The sequence below is a fragment of the Durio zibethinus genome, chromosome 3 (assembly GCF_047325235.1).
Source record: "Durio zibethinus cultivar Kanyao isolate XHJ-2024 chromosome 3, ASM4732523v1, whole genome shotgun sequence".
In the NCBI taxonomy this organism is placed as follows: domain Eukaryota; kingdom Viridiplantae; phylum Streptophyta; class Magnoliopsida; order Malvales; family Malvaceae; genus Durio; species Durio zibethinus.
In genome coordinates, this window is record NC_143164.1 from 5667832 (window position 1) to 5689793 (window position 21962).

General features: G+C 34.9%; 3 protein-coding genes across 24 annotated transcripts; all 3 read left to right on the forward strand.

The window, feature by feature from the left end:
- The first annotated feature begins 281 nt into the window (after positions 1-281).
- Positions 282-2525, forward strand: LOC111288491 (transcription factor bHLH145-like). The gene is made up of 2 exons (XM_089758270.1): positions 282-434; positions 523-2525. Exon 2 carries the CDS (start codon positions 540-542, stop codon positions 1617-1619), a length of 1080 nt encoding a protein of 359 aa, XP_089614396.1. The 5' UTR covers positions 282-434; positions 523-539; the 3' UTR covers positions 1620-2525.
- Positions 2526-3956: 1431 nt separating this feature from the next.
- LOC111288671 (protein ALTERED SEED GERMINATION 2-like) lies at positions 3957-16211 on the forward strand. Of its 22 annotated transcripts, none has more exons than XR_016340869.1 (20): positions 3957-4273; positions 4732-4800; positions 5191-5268; positions 5907-6041; positions 6143-6250; positions 6423-6551; positions 7327-7442; positions 7518-7635; positions 8105-8210; positions 8838-8983; positions 9118-9288; positions 9383-9493; positions 10241-10352; positions 11000-11368; positions 12272-12362; positions 13113-13208; positions 13303-13373; positions 13458-13558; positions 14670-14782; positions 15857-16211. XR_016340869.1 is itself a non-coding variant. In XM_022879685.2 (20 exons), exons 1-19 carry the CDS (start codon positions 4193-4195, stop codon positions 14749-14751), a joined length of 2286 nt encoding a protein of 761 aa, XP_022735420.1. In that variant the 5' UTR covers positions 3957-4192; the 3' UTR covers positions 14752-14782; positions 15857-16211. The 22 variants fall into 22 exon arrangements, 16 of the variants coding, with proteins under 16 accessions (XP_022735420.1, XP_022735527.1, XP_089614398.1 ...); XR_016340868.1 differs by having other exon boundaries at positions 11000-11349; positions 12995-13208; XM_022879685.2 differs by having other exon boundaries at positions 11000-11349; positions 14655-14782.
- A 2504-nt stretch (positions 16212-18715) lies between these two features.
- On the forward strand, positions 18716-19759 carry LOC111301433 (uncharacterized). Its single transcript, XM_022897063.2, has 2 exons — positions 18716-18987; positions 19129-19759. Exons 1-2 carry the CDS (start codon positions 18854-18856, stop codon positions 19553-19555), a joined length of 561 nt encoding a protein of 186 aa, XP_022752798.1. The 5' UTR covers positions 18716-18853; the 3' UTR covers positions 19556-19759.
- Positions 19760-21962: the final 2203 nt, after the last annotated feature.

The window sequence follows — 21962 nt, forward strand, 5'->3', positions numbered from 1 at the left end:
AGTGCCACCATTGTAGTTAGAGTTATAGCGTGCTTTCAACCTCTTCAGGATTGCCAGGTTTGTTTTTCTTTCTTTATTTCTCGTTTCACTCTGATATTCTTTGTACAAGTTCTTATGAAAGAATTAGATACCCTTATGCTTGGTGATGTGTGTATATCATTTGTTTATATTTATATTCTTAATGTACGAGATTCCTTATTCTTTTTCTTTTGGCCATTGATAATCGGTGAGAAAGTTTACGCAAAGCTTTTATTGAATTTCCTTTCTTGGGTTTTTGCCAGGCTGAATATTTCCGTCATTTGCTTAAGCCCGTTACGTAGATTGGTTTTACATTTCCGTGTTCAAGTTAAGCTGGAGTTTTTAGTTTTTTCCCTTGTTTTTGAGAGTAACTGCAAGCAAACTGCAATTTCTACCGCCACAGCATCTGAATTCTGGTATGTATTGCTAATACTTGGTTTTATGAATATCTAATTTTTATTCTTTGGAATATCCTTTTTTAAGTTGACTTTCTTGTATCTGTAGGTGATTGTTCTGGTTGGATGGGAGAAGGCTGTGGATCTTGGTTTCCTCAACAGCAATTTGATTGGCAATCACCCAACTTGAATTCTTTGGCTGCTTCACATCCTTTGGGGCAGCCAAGTACTAATCCTCAATTCATAAACTCTGGCACTAATATGGTCTTCTCCCCTGAGACTTTGCCGGTTTATGGACATCCTGAATTACCTCACTTGCGGGTTGGCCAAGTTAATGAATCCCGTGGTTGGTTTTATTGTTTACCCCACTTTCGACAGGTCTTTGCACCTGCTTCAAACTCTTTCTTGAAAGAGCAACACCGAGCTAACCCTTATGAGACTCGTTTGGAAAACGTTATTCCCAAGGCAGGGTCTGGCTGTGCTCAGAAGAGATTCCTTGTTTTTGATCAATCTGGTGATCAAACTACCCTGATCTTTAGTTCTGCTTTTGGGACTCCTATTAAGTGCACTTCTTGGGGTCCAAAATCGCCTCCTGCTTGTAACTTTAATGGGGAGGATCCTATAGGTAAAGTAAACCCGAATTTTCACAAAGGACTAATATCTACAGATGTGGTTGATGACAATGGGACTGATGTGCAAAGTGAAATGCGCGAGGACACTGAAGAACTCAATGCCTTGCTTTACTCAGATGATGATAGTGATTATACTAATGATGATGAAGTTACGAGCACAGGTCATTCACCTAGTACAATGACAGCTCACTATGAGCAGTTTGAGGGAGGCGCTGAAGAGGTTGCTAGCTCTACTGGTACAACTAAAAAGCGAAAACTGTTTGATGGCAGTAATGATTATGTGCCATTGATTAAGGACAATGCTAGTTCAGTGAATCCTAACAGATGTTCCGATTATGAGGATGATGCAGATTCCCTCTGTGGCAATGGCCAAAATCCTGGATCTGGAGCTATGTATTCATCTTCGGGCAACAAGAAAGTGAGAAAGGATAAAATTTGTGAGACTCTGAGTGTTTTGCGAAGCATAATTCCAGATGGAGAGGGCAAGGATGCAATTGTGGTTCTTGATGAAGCCATTGATTACCTGAAATCCCTGAAACTCAAAGCCAAAACAATGGGACTTAGTACTTTATGAGTTGCCACTGTTCTTATTAGTGGTGTTAGAGGTGGCATGGCATCTGTTATTACTAGTCATTGTTAATGGAGCTTGTTAAATAAAGAAGTTTATGGAGTCGTGCATGGAGTTGCATATGTCGCATATAATTTGGAGTCTTCCAACGGAGGAGTTGATAATCAGAAGATAGTGGGGAGAGCTTGAACCCCCTTCTTAAGTCTTTCTTCAATGATACGAGTTGGAAATTAGTAGCTTTGGCTTGAAATCTCTATTTTCTAGAGAAAGCAGGATAGTTTTCTGTATATATTTGTCCCAATAAAGAATGGTGAATCATTAATAGATCTTGGGGTTTAGCGAAAGTAACACTCACACCTGGGCTTGAGGATTCGGCTGTGTGAATGAGAAGACTGGTTATTCTAGAGGGACCCTCATAAAGGAGGGGGCTAAGAGCACGCCCTCGGGTGTTTTGGGTCCCAATCTTCACTTTCTTCTCACTTTTTGCATTCTTGTCAAGTTTTATCCTTGTGGGTTTCCCTTTTCTTTGATGCAGAAAATTGCACGAGCAAAGAGCCTTCTCCCATTCATCATGCAACAACTTGCCGTAGGGGCCCCAGATCACACCATCTCACTCCTCTCCCATTGGCGTGTGTTCATAACTTTCGTGAGTTTAAGATTGTTATGCTAATGTTTTCCTTTGTTTGGTATGATGTGTAGTATTTTTCTTCCTCTTTACGTGGTAATTAAATTTGATTGCGTGGAAGACTTTTTTGTATGTGTTTGTATGCCTGCCATAATGGAGTTATCTATGGTGTTTTTCCATGTTAAACAAGTGAATTGTAAATTGTAATGCTTTGATCTGTTAGCAATGACGTACTCGTTCATGGCTGGATTTGATCGAATTTATATATTTGCTTGGTGTTTTGTCTATATGCCTATGTATTTACGTCGCATGAAAGAGCATTTATGTATGGAGACAGCGATGTCTTAGCTCCTAGCCCCTCCTCTAAAATGGTGCAAAATTTGCCATCTCAATGGTGAGGACAGCTTCGGTGATGGGACCACAAAAGTTGCATCATTTAGGTCAGTAAAGAAATGGCATCAGTCTGCCAGCTGCCCTTTAGTCAGTGCTACAGGAAAACCGAAAAAAAGAAACAGTAACTTGAAACTTCATTCTTCTCCTTAATATTTCCTTTACTGTTCTCAACGAGTTCATTTTTCATAGATCTCATTAGTCATCACGTTAGGGTTATGTCATCAAAATCAAACCATGAAAAAAATAGTTTAAAGTAGAAACCAAGCACCTTTCAAATCTTTTTCCAAGGTGTGACAGCTTTGCATTGCAAAGGGTAAGGTCCACACTCGACAAGGAAATGGGATTGGGGGCTGGACGGTGTGATCAAATACTATAATCTATGTTTCCTAATGAGTAGAAGGATAACGTCAAAGAAGGGCAGTGGTTTGAGCCTGAAACGCGATCCAATGCTGTTGTTGTCATCAGAGAAAGAAGGGCTATTTGTTTATCAACTTGAAAAGAAAACATGGTCCGTGTTGCATGAAACTGGACTTTCACCTAAAAAAGGTTGGTCCCTCATGTCATCCTGTTAATGCTCTTGATGAAGGTTTCATCAGCAGATATTCTTAATTCTTGAAAGAATCGATGTTGTTTTGATGTCACAATCACTTTTCAATGGGTGTTTACTGTTGAGGCTTGAAACCTGGGTGGATGTTTCCCTGGGCTTCTTTAGTTTGGATCGTCATTGTTGGGCTTCTAGGCCATTTGAATGTGGAACGAGCAGTTGCCAAAAGAGGCTTTGGTGCCCCATAATTTTAATTCCCAAAGTTGTAATCCACTCAACAGGACGGTAGATTTTGAGAGTTGAATTTTAAATTTATTAATATTATTTTTAAAAATAATTATATGAATAATTAGATTAAAATTAAAATTTAATAATTATTTTAATAGATATATCTTTTAAATGTGAATAAATAACTAATTGAAAAAAATTAAATAGCTATGATTTAGTTAAATGGTGCATATAGATAGGAAGATATTTATTTATTTATTATTATTATTGAAATATGGAGAGTTTATATTTTGCTAAATCTCAGTAAAAACGGAACAATTGGGTTAGTGCCCTTAGTGGGGTTGCTTTCACTTTGGGAGTTAAAATACTTGAAGCCCAAGTATCTCTCGCCCAATAAAAGTGAAACCGCCAAGCTATGCCGCACACAAAATCCAACATAAGGATCCCTCCAATCAACCGTCAAACCCTAAATCAGCGGTGCTTAAATCTCACGCAAATATCTTAACCTACTCCTTTCACTAAACAAAACTCTGTTTTTTTTTTTTTTTAAATTATTGTTTCTCTGCTGAGAAGTGTAGAAAATTTAAGAAACCCACAAGTCTCAAGCCATAGTAATTTAAAAAAAAATTCTAAAAGCTTCTTATTTCCCAACAAAAACCCGTGCTCTTCTAAAATAACTAGAAATTGTTTTCCTCATTCGAAATTACTTTGATCATCGCCTATTACCAGCGTCACCGCCAATCGGAGCTAGGGTTTGTGACTATCTTTTTATTTCTCTAATAGTACTCGATGGAGGAGTGGCCGTTCCACGACGGCAACGTACACAATCTACTCGAGAGCAGGCACATCGATATTCGCCAGAATCGCCACGTATTTCCTCGCTCTTCTCTCTCTTTCTTTCTTCAAAGCAATTCTTTTATTTATTTTGATCCTCACTTTCTTTGATATTGCATTTTTTTTGGAAATTTCTTGTTGTGGTCTACAGTTCTGAGGAATTGCTGAATTGATATAAATTTTTTGAGTTTATCTGATATGTAATTCAGAATTTGGGTAAATGCTATGAAGTTGCTGAATTTAATATATATGTTCTTATTATTGAAATTTTGATCAAGAATTGAAGAATTTGAGCCTAAATTTTTTTACTTTTCGTTTTACCCTGAGTCTTGCTGATAGTTTAACTCTTACAATTTCAATCTTTATTGGTTTCTTGTTATCAATTACTGTAATTTTTTTTTGTTGAAAAGGAAATTTGTTCAGTTTAGACTGTAATAAAGTGCTTCCTTTTGTTGACTTACGGTGGTGACTGTGCTGTTTTGGTGTTTGTGTAGGATGTTGATAACGGTTTTCAGATGCATTCGTCTTTGATTGGGAGGCTTTCACTGGAACGAGAATTGGAGGTTATTTGGATTTTTAAATCATCTAAAATTTACATTTGGAAAGCTATCATAGTTAACATGCATCTTTTCTTTTGGCAATAGGGGCCTTTATTTTTATACTCTTTGATGCATTAAAAATAAAAAAAATTACATGTTTATCTCATGATGCGTCACAGACTATCATAATAATGGTGTTTAAGGGCAGTTGGTTGTTTGAACTTCTGGATTTGGTGCCTTCCTTGATTATATTGCAAGTTATGTGTTGGTTACTTTGCTGTACTTAATGCTGTCCATGGAATAGTTTTCTTTCAGGATGCCTTTAAGGCTGGAATTGGTGATCTTTTATTGTGCTTAATTTTCTTCTTTTTTAGTCCTTCTAAAATCATCTTACTGTGTTCTTTATTTGAACAGGGACATCGGGGTTGTGTAAATGCTGTGGCTTGGAATTCAAATGGTTCACTTTTGATTTCTGGTTCTGATGACGAACTGGTATGAAACATCTATGTTTGTTTATGAGTACAGACTTCAGTGCATTGTAATAGGTAGCATGAATATAGTTAATATTTAGTATGGAAAATTTGACCTGACATATTCCTGACAATTATAATGTTATGATGATTTTTGCTATTGGGATTTTTGTATTTTAATGGATTTGATTGTTTGTAAAGTTTACCTTGTCATCAGACAGATATTCACATTTTGTTTGGAAAGTGTGTGAAGTCTAAAGTCTTAAGTCTTCTAGTAAGCCTTCTGAATCAGGATTAGTGGGTGGTGCCATTCGTGTGTAGTGATGCCTATAAATACTTTATACATTATCTGAAAGGTTTTAAAAGTCAACTTTTTAGAACATATGGGAACTTTGCCTTTTTGCTGAAGGAATGGTCAGCCTTGTCATTCAACTTACTGTGGTTGCAAAATAATGAAGAGAGTGATTTTTATGCTTTGTAGTTTGGCATATGGATTTCATTACGAGAAAGAGGAAATAACATGTTGGTTTAGGGGCTTCTAATAGGCTAAACTTGTTGACACCTCTCATCTGTTCATAAAGGTGTGTGAAGATTGGTGTTTGAAGAGTGTTGCTTTTATGAAAATATATGTCAAATTTATTAGTGAATTAATTTTTGCAGATTAATATTTGGAGCTACTCTGGTCGAAAGCTTTTGCATTCTATAGAGACAGGGCATTCTGCTAATATATTTTGTACAAAATTTATTCCTGAAACTTCTGATGAGCTTGTGGTCTCTGGAGCTGGAGATGCGGAGGTAAATTTTTGGACCATGGTTGAACAGCTTTTCTATGGTGGATTCTTATGCCATTGCTATTAGGTATAATTAGTAACTTGTACAGCTAATTTTTTTTTCAGGTTCGATTATTTAATTTGTCTCACTTAAATGGGAGAGGGCTCAATGATGGTGCTATTTCTCCATCAGCACTCTATCAGTGTCACACAAGAAGGGTTAAAAAACTAGCGGTAAGATTTATTGCATATATGACTGATAAATGGAGCAATAATTTAATTGGCCAACAAACATGGGAAGTGGTTAAATTTTCAACATTTAATGTTGCTTTACATGGTAAAACAACCAAACATGAATGTTCATCTGGTTGCTTCTGCTGTAGTTTGCATTTCTTTCCTGTTTCAGGTTGAAGTTGGAAACCCCAATGTGGTCTGGAGTGCCAGTGAAGATGGAACTCTGAGACAGCATGACTTTCGGGAGGGCACTTCTTGTCCTCCTGCAGGATCTTCTCGCCATGAGTGTCGCAATGTCCTAGTGAGACTCACGTTACATAAAAAGGGTTTTCCTTTTATTCATTTACATGTTGTAGATATATCTATGTGAACTTTGTTTGTTGAGTAGTAGTACCACCTAGTCAGTGTGGCATGTTGATTGCTAATATGTTGGTTTCTATAAAATGCTTGTTTCAGAAGTTTAGCGAGTTTTGACTGGGTGTCTTCACCTGGGTATAAATGTTGTTGTGGTTGTTATATGGCATTGGTTTCCTTCTCTGTAGATTCTATGCAGCACTATGACTTTTTTCTTTGATGCAGAACAATATATCTGTTCCTCTTCCTATTTCTTGCCAATCCAGATACCTGGTTGATAGAAATTCATTTTCTTCTTTTGGACAACCATTCAATGAGCCTTTCTGAATGTCTGAAACCCTATGGAATCCTAGAGTTTTTTGGACCTAAATTGAAAGACATTATTTCTATGTAGATCTGGTCTTGATGACATAGCTCATCATGTTATATTTACCATCACTTTAGACAGCATGAAGGGACTTTAGTTAGTTGACAAAATGACATCCCTTGATTTCTTGGTCAATGGATTCTCATCTCAAGGTCATTTGGTTATTGGTGTAGCTTGAAAATTTTCATTTTATTTGCCAATATTTGTCTTCGGTCAAAATTTTCAAGTTTGGCATTGTAGAATTGCATAATGAGTTAGTTTAATAGATATGTCACATTCATGTATCATAGTTGCTCTGTATCGTACCCCCTTGAATTGTAAATCATTCACAATCTTTCATTTTTATTTTTGGCAGCTTGACTTGCGTTGTGGGGCAAAGAGGTCATTAGCTGATCCTCCTGGACATACACTGGCCTTAAAATCTTGTGATATTAGTTCTACTAGACCTCACTTGCTCCTTGTTGGTGGGAAGTATGTGGCTAATCTGCCCTTTCTTAAAGTTTTTGATTTATTTTCTCCACTAATCTTGTCTTTGAATGTTTGCAGTGATGCATTTGCTCGTCTGTATGATAGAAGGATGCTGCCACCACTGACCTCCTGCCGGAAAAGATCATCACCACCTCCTTGTGTTAATTATTTTTGCCCAATGCATCTTTCTGATCATGTTAGTTTTGAATTTCTTTGTTAGTTACTCTTGTTTACTTCTTTTTTGGAAATATGTTGGTAAGTTTTATGATTTCTGCTCATCAGGACCTAGTTTTATCAATTCAATTTGCAAAAGATAATTGTTCTCTGTTTTTATTTTTTATTATTATTTTTTTTTGGGGTAAGTGAGTGAGCTTATTTTGTTTTCATCTTCATTAGGTCAGTATTCACTAGTTTCCTCTTATGGGAATTTTTTTCTCATTTATTGTTCACATGGAAAAAAGTTTTGTTGGGTATTTTAAGTTAAACAGTGTTATTAGGGATCATTTAATTGGAAACTGCTGATTGTTATCTTTTGGCATTCCCCTTAGTAACACTGTTCTCTGGCTTTAAGGTGTCATTATATGTTAACTTTAAACTAAACCACTGCTGGTGTTATGTGAAACTATTGTTGTATTAATTCAATCTTTGTTTTCTTTGCCTTTCAGGGACATTCAAGTTTGCATTTAACTCATGTTACATTTAGCCCTAATGGAGAAGAGGTTCTACTTAGCTATAGTGGGGAGCATGTTTATCTAATGAACATAAATCATGGTAAGCATATTCTAAAATTTCTACTTCTAGTGTACTCAGATGGTTCGATTCATTTTTGCTCTTTTTTTTTTTTGTATTTATCTTCTTTAAGGAGGCTTCCTGTTGCCTGACTTGATAATTTATAGTTTTGAATCCTCTTTCCTTGTTTAAGTTCCAGTTTTGTGGAAAGAACTGAACCTAGTGGGGGCTTGATGGAACTGGGGCTAGAATTTTGAGTGGAATGGATGATGCTTTTATTTTGTTCTATTTAGGGGTTGTGCTGCATAGAGCTGATGTGTCTAAACCTATATATTCAGAGAATTGATATGTGAAGTTATAATCTGCATCTTAAAATGCAACTTAGGCTTAGTGTTCCTCGTCTTCCCTTCTTCCCTGGTTCTTTTAGGTTTCATTTTCATGAAGAAGTGCTTTTGAGATAACGATATCAAGGTAAGCGTGAATCAGGTCAGCGTATATATGATAGCTGTTCACATTATTAGATTTAGTGAAATTTTTTTTGGCTTAATATCTTTTAGTTGTTTCTTCTTTCCTTTATTGCAATTATTAGGATGCAATATATAACCCATTATTTGGATTAGTGAAATGTTCTTTAGCTGAATATCTGCTTGTTGTTTCCATAACTGGCAGCTAGTGGGAGTTTAATGCAATATTCCTCGGGAGATGCTTCAAAATTGATGACCTTCACTCCTGTACTAAATAGACTAGAGCACCAGCCACTTGTTTCCAATGTCTTCCAAAATGGTCTCCAGAGGAGAAACAACATTGCTGCAAGAGTATGGATCTTTTATATGCACTTCTATTTTCTGTTTTTTTCTTTTGTAAATTTGTCTGGAAATTTTGGTATTGTTATGCAACTTTGTTATTCTTCCATACTTATTTCAGCTATGCCCTAACATGCCTGTAACAGATTGAAAAATGCAGGATGTTGGTTGAAATGGCTAAAAGATCCTTACAGGAGGGGACAAATATTTTCCATGCAATCGAGGCATGCAATGAAGTCTTTGATGGACATGCTACTGACATTGGGCCCACTCTAAGGCATGAATGTTTTTGTACACGTGCTGCCTTGTTGCTGAAGGTTCATTGATTACTTTGTTGGGTTAAACTTGATGGACCATTTCATCTATTTGATATGCAATTATGCCAACATATTAACTTGTTTCCTTCTGCAGCGAAAGTGGAAAAATGATGCCCATATTGCCGTTAGAGATTGCCATAGTGCTCGAAGAATAGACAGTTCTTCCTTTAGAGCTCATTACTGTATGGCTGAGGCTTTACAACAGGTAATCTGCAGTGCATTTGGAGTTTATAAACACAATGGTGTACCTGATCAATTAACGTAGTGCTTTGGGTTGCCAAGAAGATTTTAAGTTATTAAGCTTCAATCTGAGTTAGTGGCTTCCTGGATTTGGGTTTCTGCCCTGCAACCATATTTTATCCTTTCAAATTCTTTACATCTACAGGTAGCTTTTGTGGTTAAATAACAGGATATGCAACTAAAAAATGTGTTGCAACTTTTTAACATTAAACAAAATTTAAGTTCGTGGAACTCTTTTCATATGAAAAAAATCAAAAATATAATCAACAATTGTTTATTTTACATACAGATAATGTCATTCATTCAATAGTCAATATTTATATTCTGAGAAGCTTGTTAATAAAGTAAAGCCAGTGGTTACAGATTGGTTTTCACTTTTCACAAAATATTCAATTGTAATTTGGATTCCAAATGGTGAGTTCTGTTCTTAATTATTAATTAAGTTTTGTTTGTCTATGTTTTGCTCTCTAAATGAATATCGGCCTTTTTGAATATCTAGGTTGAATTGGCAGTTGTAAATCATAATATATTATTTACTGAACTACCTTTGGCTCTTTTGCTCTTATTTGATTTTATTTTTTTAAAATTGATCCATTGAAGGCTCAATTGGCAAGTGGCGACCATCTAAGACAAATGGCATGGTTATCTCCTCATGTAAAGTCGATGAAACTAAGCCTTTGTTTTTTGTCATTTGGTTTCTAATTGTTGGCAGTTGGGAAAACATAAAGAAGCTTTAGACTTTGCTGTCTCAGCACAATGTTTATCTCCATCTGATAATATGGCGGCCGAGAAAGTGGAGAACCTAAAAAAACATCTTGCTGCAGGTTTGTCTCTTGTACGTGCACATCATCATCCCTATTGAAGTGTCTTATCTCTTAACTCCAAAGTTAATTGTCCTGCCTATATCATATGTTTAGGCAATTCTATCATGGGTTATTCATCTTACTGTTACTGAAAGGCAGTGTTGGGTTTGTGAGTTAACTGAAATTTTCTTGGGTATTCAGAGTTAACATTAATACTGGTCTAACTTTTCTTTTCTCTTCAGTTCTTTGGGTTGGCAGATGCCATATTATTTTAACTGGAAGCATTTAACTCCTGATGTTTCTTCTCTGTTCAATTCACCGTGCAGCCTCTTTTTTAAGTCTTCTCTTTGTTCTTAGATTAACTTAAGTTTGCTTTTAGGCCTGTGTACTTTAGCATACGTAGTGTTCATATCTTTTAAGTTGCTAATGTGGAATTGCTATGGTTATTGCGTATGCTAACTTCTTCTATTATGCATCTGGAATGAATTTTAGTAATTACTTGAAAAAGAGTGAAATTTTCTCTCTTCATTTTCATCACTTCCTTACTCCACTCTCTAGGGTTGCAATGGTCTCCTTGAAGAATGTGAAATCTCAATGTCTCTAGGATTGGCTATGAATTTTTCTGAATTTTTATCTTTCCTTTAATCTAATTTCAATTTTTTAATTAGCTGAGGCTGAAAAAAATAACAAGGCAAGTGATGTGGTATCTAAGTCTGAACCTCGAACTGGAAGGGTATTGTCATTGAGTGACATACTCTATCGCTCGGAAGCTAATAGTGATGCTTCACAAGATGGTCTAAGATCTGAAAGAGAAGATTCTGATTATGATGAAGAGCTGGAGTTAGATTTTGAAACTTCAATATCAGGTGATGAAGGACGTGATGTTGAATCCAATATACTACATGGAAGTTTAAATCTTAGAATTCAACGACGAGTTGATTCAACAAGGGCAACTTGTGGAAATGGTTCATTTGCATCTCCGTCCTCGTCATCGCAAACTGATAGAGCGGCTTATCAGGTTCACATTCATATCCTGGGTATAGTTTACAAATGTTTTAAGTTTCTGATAAGCAGATGTCTCCTATTTAGTATTGTCATTATCAAGAAATCATCTTGAAAGTGACTCCAGTTAAGTATTAATTGTCAAAGCATGTCTAAATGTGTCACTGGTGAAGTTGCTAGCCTTGGTTGTTATCTCTTAGGTAGATTAGCGACTTGCTTATTGATTCAACTTATGATGCATATTAATAATTTGATTAAAAACCAAGCCGCCATTGAGTGTCAGAGAAAAGTCTACAGAGGACTGGCTGTGTAATTGAGCTGAGCGGATACGGTAAGAAGCTTAAGCTCGATTCGAAACTCAGCTCGAGTCAATCGAGTTTTAATTGTCAAGTACGAACTTGACTTGAGATAAAAATTAAGCTATTTAAGCTCATTCGATCAGGCTCGTTTATCGAATAAAAAACAAGCTCGATTCTCATTCTCGACTTAAAGATTGATTATTCGTGTTAGAACTCGAGTTCGAGCTCAAATTTATATATATATATATATATATATAGGGTAAAATAATAAAAGTAGATATTAAAATATAAAAACTTGATTAGGCTTGCAAGCTACTCAAGCCGGGCATTAGGATGCTCAAACCCAGCTTGCTTGATAAGTTGAGTTGCTTGAGCTCGGCTCGACAATGATTGAGCCAAATTCGAGTTTTATCTGAGCCGCACCTAAGTTACATGTGAGCACTGGTGTATTATTTACACCACTAGACTGGTCTGTGGTAAATATAGCATGGAAAATAATTTTCTTTCATTTCATGTTTACTTCCAATTAATCAGTTTGTTATGTATGCACAACCAAATATTCATCATATTGCTTGTGATATATTCTTCATTATTCTTCTTGCTTATAATTTTCATGTCATGCATTCATATCTTTTCTAGCCCGAGGCAGTTATTGATATGAAGCAGAGATATGTTGGCCACTGCAATGTTGGAACCGACATCAAACAGGCGAGTTTCCTTGGTCAGAGAGGTACTTTTCTCATATAATATTATCTATATTTTTAGCTGCCATTGCAATTGTACTGCTTTTTTGGTTTTTGTTTTTTGCCAGCTCTTTAGCATTTGCTTTATGGTTCATTAGTGTATTGCAGTTTTTCTTTCTTTTTAAATTCTATTCCTTATATTTCATTTATTTGTTACACAATGTTACACCCTTAGTCAAATTTGCTTACATTATTTGCGGATCATCATTTTAGTTCTGAAGTTGAGCTTTAACATTGTTTTGAGAACCAAAAAGGAGTTATGACTGACTGTCTATCACTTGATGATATAAATAGAAAAGAGTTATGGCATTCTCTGTTTGATTAATGACTATTAAAATGAAATAAATTGCTTTTTTCTGCGACCATGTTTCTAATGTAGTCCACACGTGTCTCAAAAGGAATCTGGTTTCCTGACCATTTTGATATGCATTGAATCTGGACTAGAAGGTTTTTTATTGAATCCACAACATTTGTTGGTTGTTGGACTTGTCTAGTGCCCATCTCAAAGAGTCTTCCTGATGAAGTGTCCCTATAACGTCTGGAAACCTTGTTTCCTTTTTTTTTTTTCCTTAATCCTATTTCTGTGGCTGTTGCTAATTCATTGTATGTTGAACATCAGGTGTTCATGAAATCAGTTCAAATTACAGAAAAACTGTCACACATGACTAGTGGAATTTGGTGTACATGCAATTTAGGCAGTGTAACTATTAGCATGACAACTTCTGATTGATTTGTAGGTGAATATGTTGCTAGTGGGAGTGATGATGGGAGGTGGTTTATTTGGGAAAAGCGGACTGGTAGGCTGATAAAAATGCTTCTTGGAGATGATGCTGGTAATATTTCTCCTCTCCAACCTGTCCTGCAGATTGTGGGCTTTACTATCATTCTATGGTTTCTTATTCACTTTAAAACATCTCTTCTCTACAGTTGTAAACTGTGTGCAGTGCCATCCATTTGATTGCTTTGTGGCAACCAGTGGGATTGATAACACAATAAAAGTGAGTATCAAGTATTATGTGAAGAGTTCAATTATATGCAATATTCAAGATTATTTTTCTTATTTTAATTGTTGTTCCGTGTAGCTATGGACTGCTGCTGGTGGGTCAGCAGGGCCAGAAACTTCTGTATTAGAGGCAATGGAAAGTAATCAACGCAAGTTATGTCATAATCGTGAAGCTTTCCTGTAAGCATTATGGATATTGTTCCTTTATATTTTTAAAATGAAACTTGCATTGGATGAGAAAAGATTAATTGCGGATTTTACACCTTCCATTTTCCTTCCCCCGTTTCTCTCTTGTCTTCTTCTGGTTGATCATTCTGGTAGTTGATCCTCATTGTTTATTATGATGCAAGTTTTTATTGAGCACAGGTGGAAATTCAAATTATATAGTTTTATAAACTCCAGGAAAATTCTTCTTTTCTAATGTCTGAATTCTGAATATCTCGTCCCACAATATACGGTCCTCTCTTATCCCTGTAGCACCATCAGCTGGGCATATGTCAACTGTCTTTTCTGTGAATCTCTAGGTGGTTTTATGGGAGGACATTATTTCACAAGATGAACTTGTCTGCTATTGTTTTGATATGATGAAATTTGTATAGCTGAAATTTTAGCTCATATTCTATTTGATTATTTAAAACTATATAGTCAGTTTAGTTCTCATAAGAGTGCTAGTTTCAACTTCGATTTATTTAGATTTTGATTTCAGTTTCTAGTGACTCTAGTCTCCTCTTTGCCATAAATGCTGTCTCATACTAGCACAGTGCTATAATAGTTCTGTATGTCATGTTCGAAAGTGGTCAAACTTTTTCTTATGTTTATTGAAATTGGTTTAGAGTCATGGGATTTTGCAGGACTCTTGTCATCAGAATTTAACTGAGGTTCACTGGGTTGGTTTTAGGCATGATGAACTTTGGAAAGCTAAGCTTTCAACTAAAAAATGTTGGTCCACTTGACTTGTTGAGGTTTTACTCTCTTATTTTACATGGCATGTTTGTCAACATGTAAATTTTATATAGATATTTATCCTGTCTCACAAATTTCCCCATCTCATCAACATTGTTTCCTGAAAATGCCATTAGAATAACATATTGGCTTAAGCTGTCTCACCATCAAAAGTTGTTCCCTAAATAAAAGGACATAGGAAGGTGGAACTTAAGTTCATTTTTTTTAGTGTTGATTGCTGTTTGAAAAAAATAGTGTTTTGTTCTCTTGTATTATTTCTTATAGTCATGCTTCTTGAATCAAATTTCCCTATTACAGTTATCTGCATGATCAGTAATGTTATTTGCAGGCCCTTTGAACTTTTGGAGCGGTTTCGGATGCAAGAATTTTCTGAAGGACCCTTGCATCCATTTGAGTGTGCCCAGAGCTAGTCAGCTTCTTAGCTCTTACAAAAGTATGCAGGTAGCTAACCCCTCTTTCTTGAAATAGGTTTTTTCTTAAGTATTTTACCTCTGAATATTTGCAAAACTACACTTACATTTACTGAAAAAGACTTTTGCATGGCATTATACTGACATGATCAGTTGTTGATTTAAAGTCTTGGAAATCATATAGTGGGTTGACGGGTTGCCTGTATAGAAATGGTCTTCATACTATTTTCATGAATATTTAATTATTTTTATTCACCTGCAAATATGATGAAAATGTCACTAGTTGAGGCATAAGATTTATTGGCATGGAAATGGGTATCTCATTGAGGCATTGAAAATTAGGTTAGTATGCTGATGCACGCATAGATAGTCATAGATGCATGTGACCTATTCCATTGTCATCTTTCCTGTTTTCTGTCCTTTTTCTTTTGTAGTTCTTGGCTATTACAGAAGCTAGTTGATACTTGAATTTACTTTTCTCCTTGGATAAACCAAGATCCATGGCGGGGCGAACTCCTAAAATTTTGGAAAGTGAGAAAATGCCTTGAGAAGAATGAGTTGGGGTATCTGGATTGATGGAGAGAGCAATGAAGAACCAGCTAGGGAACTGTGAAATGCATTTCTATGATCCCAGCAACAGCCCTGAACTTTGTTTTTTTTTTTTTTTTTAAAAATCCTTTTCCTTGAATCAGCCAATAGACTCAATCAAAGACCTTTCTTCCCATTTTTTCATGTGTGCATACACTGTATTTTCCACTATACAAGAAGCTTGTATTGTTAATCCTTTTTCTATTTTAAAGTTTTTCTTCTTTTTTAATTTTTCCTTTCCTTGATGTTACTGATGAGAAAACTAGAAACTGCTACACCACCCAAGAACACAACTGCAATAGGATTATTCATTCAATTTATGGGGTTACAGCCTACACTCAATGGCAAACTTGTAGCTAACTTCAGCTTACATCTCCTATATATGCGATGCCTAACTATTCGTACAATGTCAATTAGTTAGCGCTGTCATAGAGCATGTTCTGCTTAAGACCCTAAGCTGATGGCATTTGGTCTGAGAATGTTCTCTAACGCATCATCTTTTTTTCTTTTCCTTCAGGTTTCTGTCATGCAGACAGCACTGCACAAAAAAGAATGGATCTTTGGTAACACATGATCTAGAGGAGGAGGTACGTTGAATTATGAAGCCTCGTAAATTAGTTGACGATTGAAAGCGTTTGGGAATTGTTAGAATAAATTAAGAGATTGAATGAAGTATACCAAGTCCCCTTAATTAATTGTAAAGTATCTCAAATCAGTTTTTTGATGTAGATATTCGTTTTTCTTTCCCTATTTACATTTTTTTCTCGAAGAGCGTATGATTTGTCTGTCCATCGTTGGAGATGTTCCTGTATATAGTTGAGGATGCTTGTCATTTCAGTGTAAATGTTATTTTTACACCCGCCTTGTTTTCAGTCTCCGTCTTAGTTGCTGAATTATTCATTTGGCTGGAATCTGTGCCTTGACCTCTTCAAAGGGAATTTGAGAATCTCTTAAATGATCAAACAGCGGTAGAGTGGAGTGGGGTCTGGTCTCTTTCTTGATTTCGGGATGCCTTTGAATTTGATAATTTAAAGCAGCCGAATTCTAATGGCCATGCTTGTGCTCTATACTTTAAAACATCTACTTTCCAACGTTACGTGTTGGGAATAGGAAGTGGTTAGAAAAACTAATGGAGCGGAGCGGAGTCGATGGGTTTGTGGCTTTGATCGGAAAGAAATGTTTGTCGATGCAAAATAGTTATTTACTATTTTCATTAAGATTTCTAGTTGTTTTGTCGGCCAAAACTCTTTTATTATAACAATAATGTTATATGAGTTTTAAACGATACCTTTGCATTGCTCTCAAACTCTTCGGAGTGCATGCAGCTAAGAAATTTCTCTGCTCGAACTAGTAATATAAGAAATATATGTGTAAAAGAATCTTTATTAACTTTTTGAGAGTTGTGTTTGTGAAAGATCATTAAAATATGAAAGAATCTTTTAAAACACTTTATACAACGTAGCTTTCCCGAAAATTCTTGCGTGATCGAAGGTTTTATTTTGCCAAAAATTTTCTGGGTATTGGATTGGTGCTATTCAACTACCCAAAGTCGTTGATGAGAGGAATAAATGATAAGCTGAAACATTTAGGAAACACGTATTTACACGTGCAGCACATGACAGTCTGACACAAGCTGGTAGTCAGGCAATTACACAGTCTTCACTACAGTAAATGTATTCTTTTCATGTTTTTCACCTTCTTCTTCTTCTAATTTTTTCATGTCATGTTCATACGATTTTAAACACATTGATCCACGCCCCCATATTGTCTATTGAACGAACTCAAAGAGTACTCGAAAACTCTCAGAAAAAGGAAAAAAAAAAAAAGAAAATTCCTTACAGCTGACTTCAACAGTTTCATATAACGGGGCTTTGGGTCCTTCAATTTGTTAACCTTAACCCATTTTTATAGAGAAAATGAATTAAAATGTGACTGTTCCTTATATACTGATATGATCATTTGTTATGCAAATCTTTTACCACAAATCTTACCATAACTGTATGAGAAATTTCTTTAGTATTTTATATCATGTTGAATCAGTTTCCAATATTAGGATTCATCAAGTGCGTTCATGAATAATGTGCACATCAATAATAATTTTTTTTATGCACCAAATCTTACAATAATATATTTTTTGATAAGTTAAACTGCAAGTACTATATTGGAAATCAAACTTTTCATATATATATATATCATGTGACATGTACCCACAAGCATCTCTAAATTAATTTTTCTTTCACAAATAAATAAAATATTAAGATTATTCCTGAATTTTTGGTTTAAGTGATAAAAAATATTTTTTTAATTGTTTGAGTTTGAAATTGGAAAGGTGTGAAAAGAAAATTTATTATAAATCTACTAAGTCTATAAGTCACGTAATCATTACTTTTTTCTTGTAAAATTAATTTATTAAGATATGTAATGTCAATGTTTATATGTTTAATGATATTTTCTTTTTTTTATATGATATGAAAATGATACTTTCTATTCATTTTTTTAACACACTTGATGTGATATGTTTGTTAACCTATTTAAATGAACCAAAAAATTAGAGATTGAGATGGTCTAAAAATTTTTTATCACTAAAAAATCTATGATTCTTTATAAGCAAAATTAGTATATAAATTAACCTTCTCATCAACCCCAAACGCGTAATTTAATGTAATGATGTCCAACTTTCAGTTTGTCATCAACAACCCTATTTATTGGCTATAAACCTTAAAAAAATTAAAGTGGTAACGGATGAGTGGTTGTAACTATAACTTAAGCTCTCGATCACGGCCCTTCCCTTCATTTGAGAGTACCGATCACCAATTACCCTACCCTACACGCCATTAACGGTTAAATGCTTTCTTTTAATGGCACAATTGATGGTAACTATGCAAAACCACCCCATGCCATGTCATTTGATAAAAAACAATCACCATTTGCAAAGGGCATGTCTTTTTTATTTTGATTCCCAAATCCCATGTTTATTTGCTACCCTCCATCGATTCTTTGCCTAAAAAAAATCAAACTTAAACTCCTTTTTTTAGCCGTATAATGATCATAGGTTTTGTTTCATTTTTGTGATTCTTTTCGTGATGTGACAGAGATCAATTTACTATATATCACTCTTGATTTTTTCTAAAGTAGCAAGCCTCGACGAATCTACAATATATATGTATGGCCCATATTGTATATATTTTTTCCCTAACGAATAAGCTTCTTTTTCTTCCAACTACTCTTCTTTTATTATGACTTTCTTGTCATTAATTTTGGGCCAAAACAAATTTTCCAAGGATTTTATAGAAAAGAATGTTGCTATCAACTGCTCTATATATACATATTTCAGACCCACGAAGCCAATCCCCAAACCTCAATCATGCATTCTATTTTTGGGTGACATCGTAAATGATATCCAACCTCCATTAATGCGTTCTTTTTTTCCCTTGCGTGGCCCATCTGTTCTACCCCTTAAAATTATTTTTTTCTCTCTTTTTCTCCTCTTCTCTGTCACATATGAAGCCAAAACATGACAGCAAATAAGGAAGAGATTGTGCCAATATCACAGCAATCAAGCCTCCTCGAGTGTTGCATGTGTGGAGATTGTGGTCTAACTCATGAGCTTTTTCAGTGCAAAGTTTGCCAATTCAGATCTCAACACAGGTATAGCTTTATCTCCCCACCCTCAAGTTTTCTTTGTTTTCCTTTATGGGGATCCATTTTTTAAAAATTTTCTTCTGTTTTCTTTCTTGGGAGAGAGATGATCAAGATGATCATGGTTTTTGGCTTTCTTTTTTTTGGCAGATACTGTAGCAATATGTATCCAAAAGCCGAGTCTTATAAAGTTTGTAATTGGTGTTTGAATCAAAAGGAGGATTCAAAGGAGAAGTCTCAAAATTCTTCTAATTCTTCAGCATCATGTAAAGGCAACAACAATGACGATAGCAAGAACAAGAAGAAGGGTGATAACCATGGTGCTGCAGGCTTAAAAGGAAGCCAAAGAAACAACAACTTAAAGCCGCAACCGATCAAGAACCCCATCAAGAATCCGAAGTCAGCAGAGAAATTACCGCCAAGTACGATACGAAAAAGGATCATAACGCACGCCCGTTTAGAAGAAAAGCTTAGGAGATTAAAGTCAGAAGAGATATCAAATAGCGCCCTCATTACAAGGCATGTGTTCAGAAACAAGGTAAGAAGATACAAGCTTTTGGATGAGGTTTCAAGTTAACTCAAAATGCTTATCTGAAAATGAAACTACAGAGATGGTCACTGTTTTGTCTTCTTGTGGGGAATTTTATTTTGGTCCCAGAAAAAGAAAATAGACAAAAATATATATTGGGGATTCAATAAATGGAATCCAATGGAGATGAGGAATTAAACTAGGGCGGACTATGCCAGAGAACAAGGGTCGTTTCATTTACTACTTTTACAACTACTACATGTTTTTCTAATTTTCCCTCGTTCCAAACGGATAAAACCAGTTTAATTTGCAAGAAACTTTTGGAATGATAGAAAAAAATCATGGATATCCTTTTCCATCTGGTGCATATGGTTAAAAATTATAATATTCGAAAATCGCTACAATGCATTTAGTTTAGTTAATAGTCATTAGGGGAAAGTAGTCACCAGGATCAGAATTTGCCAGGTAATCGTCACCAGGATGCTTCCACTGATCATATTACAGCTGGGGTAAGAGAAATTAAATTAAAAAAAAAAATGCTAGCTTTCCCCAACAGATTTGTTTAGGTCAAATCCTAGGCCTTCCAATGGTACTGAAATATCTCAGATTCCAAATTGTTTTGCGGTCGGAAATATTTTTGAATGGAAATGTTCCATATTCTATACGGAAGAAAGTATAAAAGCTAGTTGTAAAAAACTATGGTTTACTGTTAGAAAATTGGATGATTTGATCTAGAAAAAAATAATTGCTCAAGCTTTGGTTGACTTGGGATAACGCGTTTGCATAAGCACAAAGTCCATTCATTGGCTTCCACAATTTCTTTGTTTTTCTTTCTAAAATAATGTTAGTTTTTCAGGTTTATTTTTTTTCCTGTTCATATATGGCGTGAAAAACGGGTATCTTTAAACCCTGCGGCTAATCATATCTCCTTCAAGTTCTTGTCACACACGTATTAGAATGGAACGAATTTTTTCTTTAATTTCAAAAAATAATTAACGTGTACGATAATCTCAAATGTAGATGCTTTCAAATATTTAATCGGATTAAATTTAATTAGTTAATAATAAAGTTAATTCATTTTTTTATTTAAAATTTTGATGAATTAAATTTTGATCATTAAAATTACTGTACACTCTTAATATTAGACTATAACTTTTGGCAAAGTTAACTAAAGAATGAAATAAGTTGGTAGGGCCTCATTATTCACCTAGTTTTCATTTGGTTAAAGTGGTGAATCAATTTGAAGGTAGATACATTAATTTGGAATGAGCAAAAAACAACATAGGACCTATGTTATTGGTCCAAGAAAAGGGGAATTCTAAATATCTACCTAGGATTCTTCAAGGTTAGGTGCTTTACATTTATTGTATAAGGTTAAGATCAGATCAAGAGCAGGAAAGGAGGCTCATGAAAACAAAAAAGAAGGAAGTCGTGGGGGAATATATACATATATATATATATATATATGTGCATCAGTATTAATTTGAGGAGAACTATCCCCCAACTTGGGGCCATGGAGTTGGTGGGGTGGGTTAGCCTGCTAGTGATTGGACTTCATAGGAAAGGTTAATTTTTTTTTTTTTTAAGTCATAATCTTGTAAAATTCCAAACCAAAATCTCAGTACAATCACCAAATGAGATTATTGCTAGGATTATTTCACCAACTGATTTGAAATTTCGAGAGATAAAAGCTTTAATGAAGTTGGAGCTGGTCAATTGGGCTAAGTGAAAATGCACCCTTATGCTCTTAGTTAGAATGATACAACACCATAACCCTGTTTTTGTAAGCTGACCAAATCATTCCAATCCTTAATGTGAGACATTTGAGATTCCAACATGCTATATATATAAAACCATACAATAGTTTTAGATTTAAAATTTTTCTTCGAATTATATATATATATATATGTTACAAAATAAACCTTACAATAGTTTTGGTGTGTTTGGGAAACATTTGGGGCAATGCATGGGAGAAGATCAACCACATTGAAGCAGGGTCGAGATGACAGATGAGAAATGAAAACCAATCAGTTTAGGTGAATATATCTTTAAATTTGATAGGATCGGGTTATAGCTTAGAAGTTAGAAGTACCCTCAAATAAAGAACAAATATGGCAGAATCGGATTCTAGTCATTTGGCTGATCATATTAAAAGTATTTTAATTTGCTGACTTGTTCGATAGTCTTTAAACGTTTTTCAGGTTTTGAATAATCGACCGAAAAGAACTGAAACGACTTGAGAATTGATTTGTCTTGACATTTTGCCTAACATGCTTATGGATAAGATCCATGTTCTCATATTCATTTTTCATGTTATTTTTATGTAAATATGTTGACCATATTGGCATGAAAGTATTATTTCTTTCCTTTCACGGATATTATGTCATAGTAAATCATAAATTTTCGTAAAATTTTATATTGAATTTGCAGATTATTCAATTAGAGTATTATTGAT

Bases quoted from the DNA above. Each gene is read 5' to 3' on its own strand.
- LOC111301433 (XM_022897063.2), top strand. From the start codon at position 18,854: ATGACAGCAAATAAGGAAGAGATTGTGCCAATATCACAGCAATCAAGC. The intron at 18,988-19,128 runs GTATAGCTTTAT...TTTTTTTGGCAG, and splicing joins CAATTCAGATCTCAACACAG to ATACTGTAGCAATATGTATC.
- LOC111288671 (XM_022879685.2), top strand. From the start codon at position 4,193: ATGGAGGAGTGGCCGTTCCACGACGGCAACGTACACAATCTACTCGAG. The intron at 6,042-6,142 runs GTAAATTTTTGG...TTTTTTTTTCAG, and splicing joins CTGGAGCTGGAGATGCGGAG to GTTCGATTATTTAATTTGTC. The intron at 6,251-6,422 runs GTAAGATTTATT...TTCCTGTTTCAG, and splicing joins GAAGGGTTAAAAAACTAGCG to GTTGAAGTTGGAAACCCCAA.
- LOC111288491 (XM_089758270.1), top strand. From the start codon at position 540: ATGGGAGAAGGCTGTGGATCTTGGTTTCCTCAACAGCAATTTGATTGG.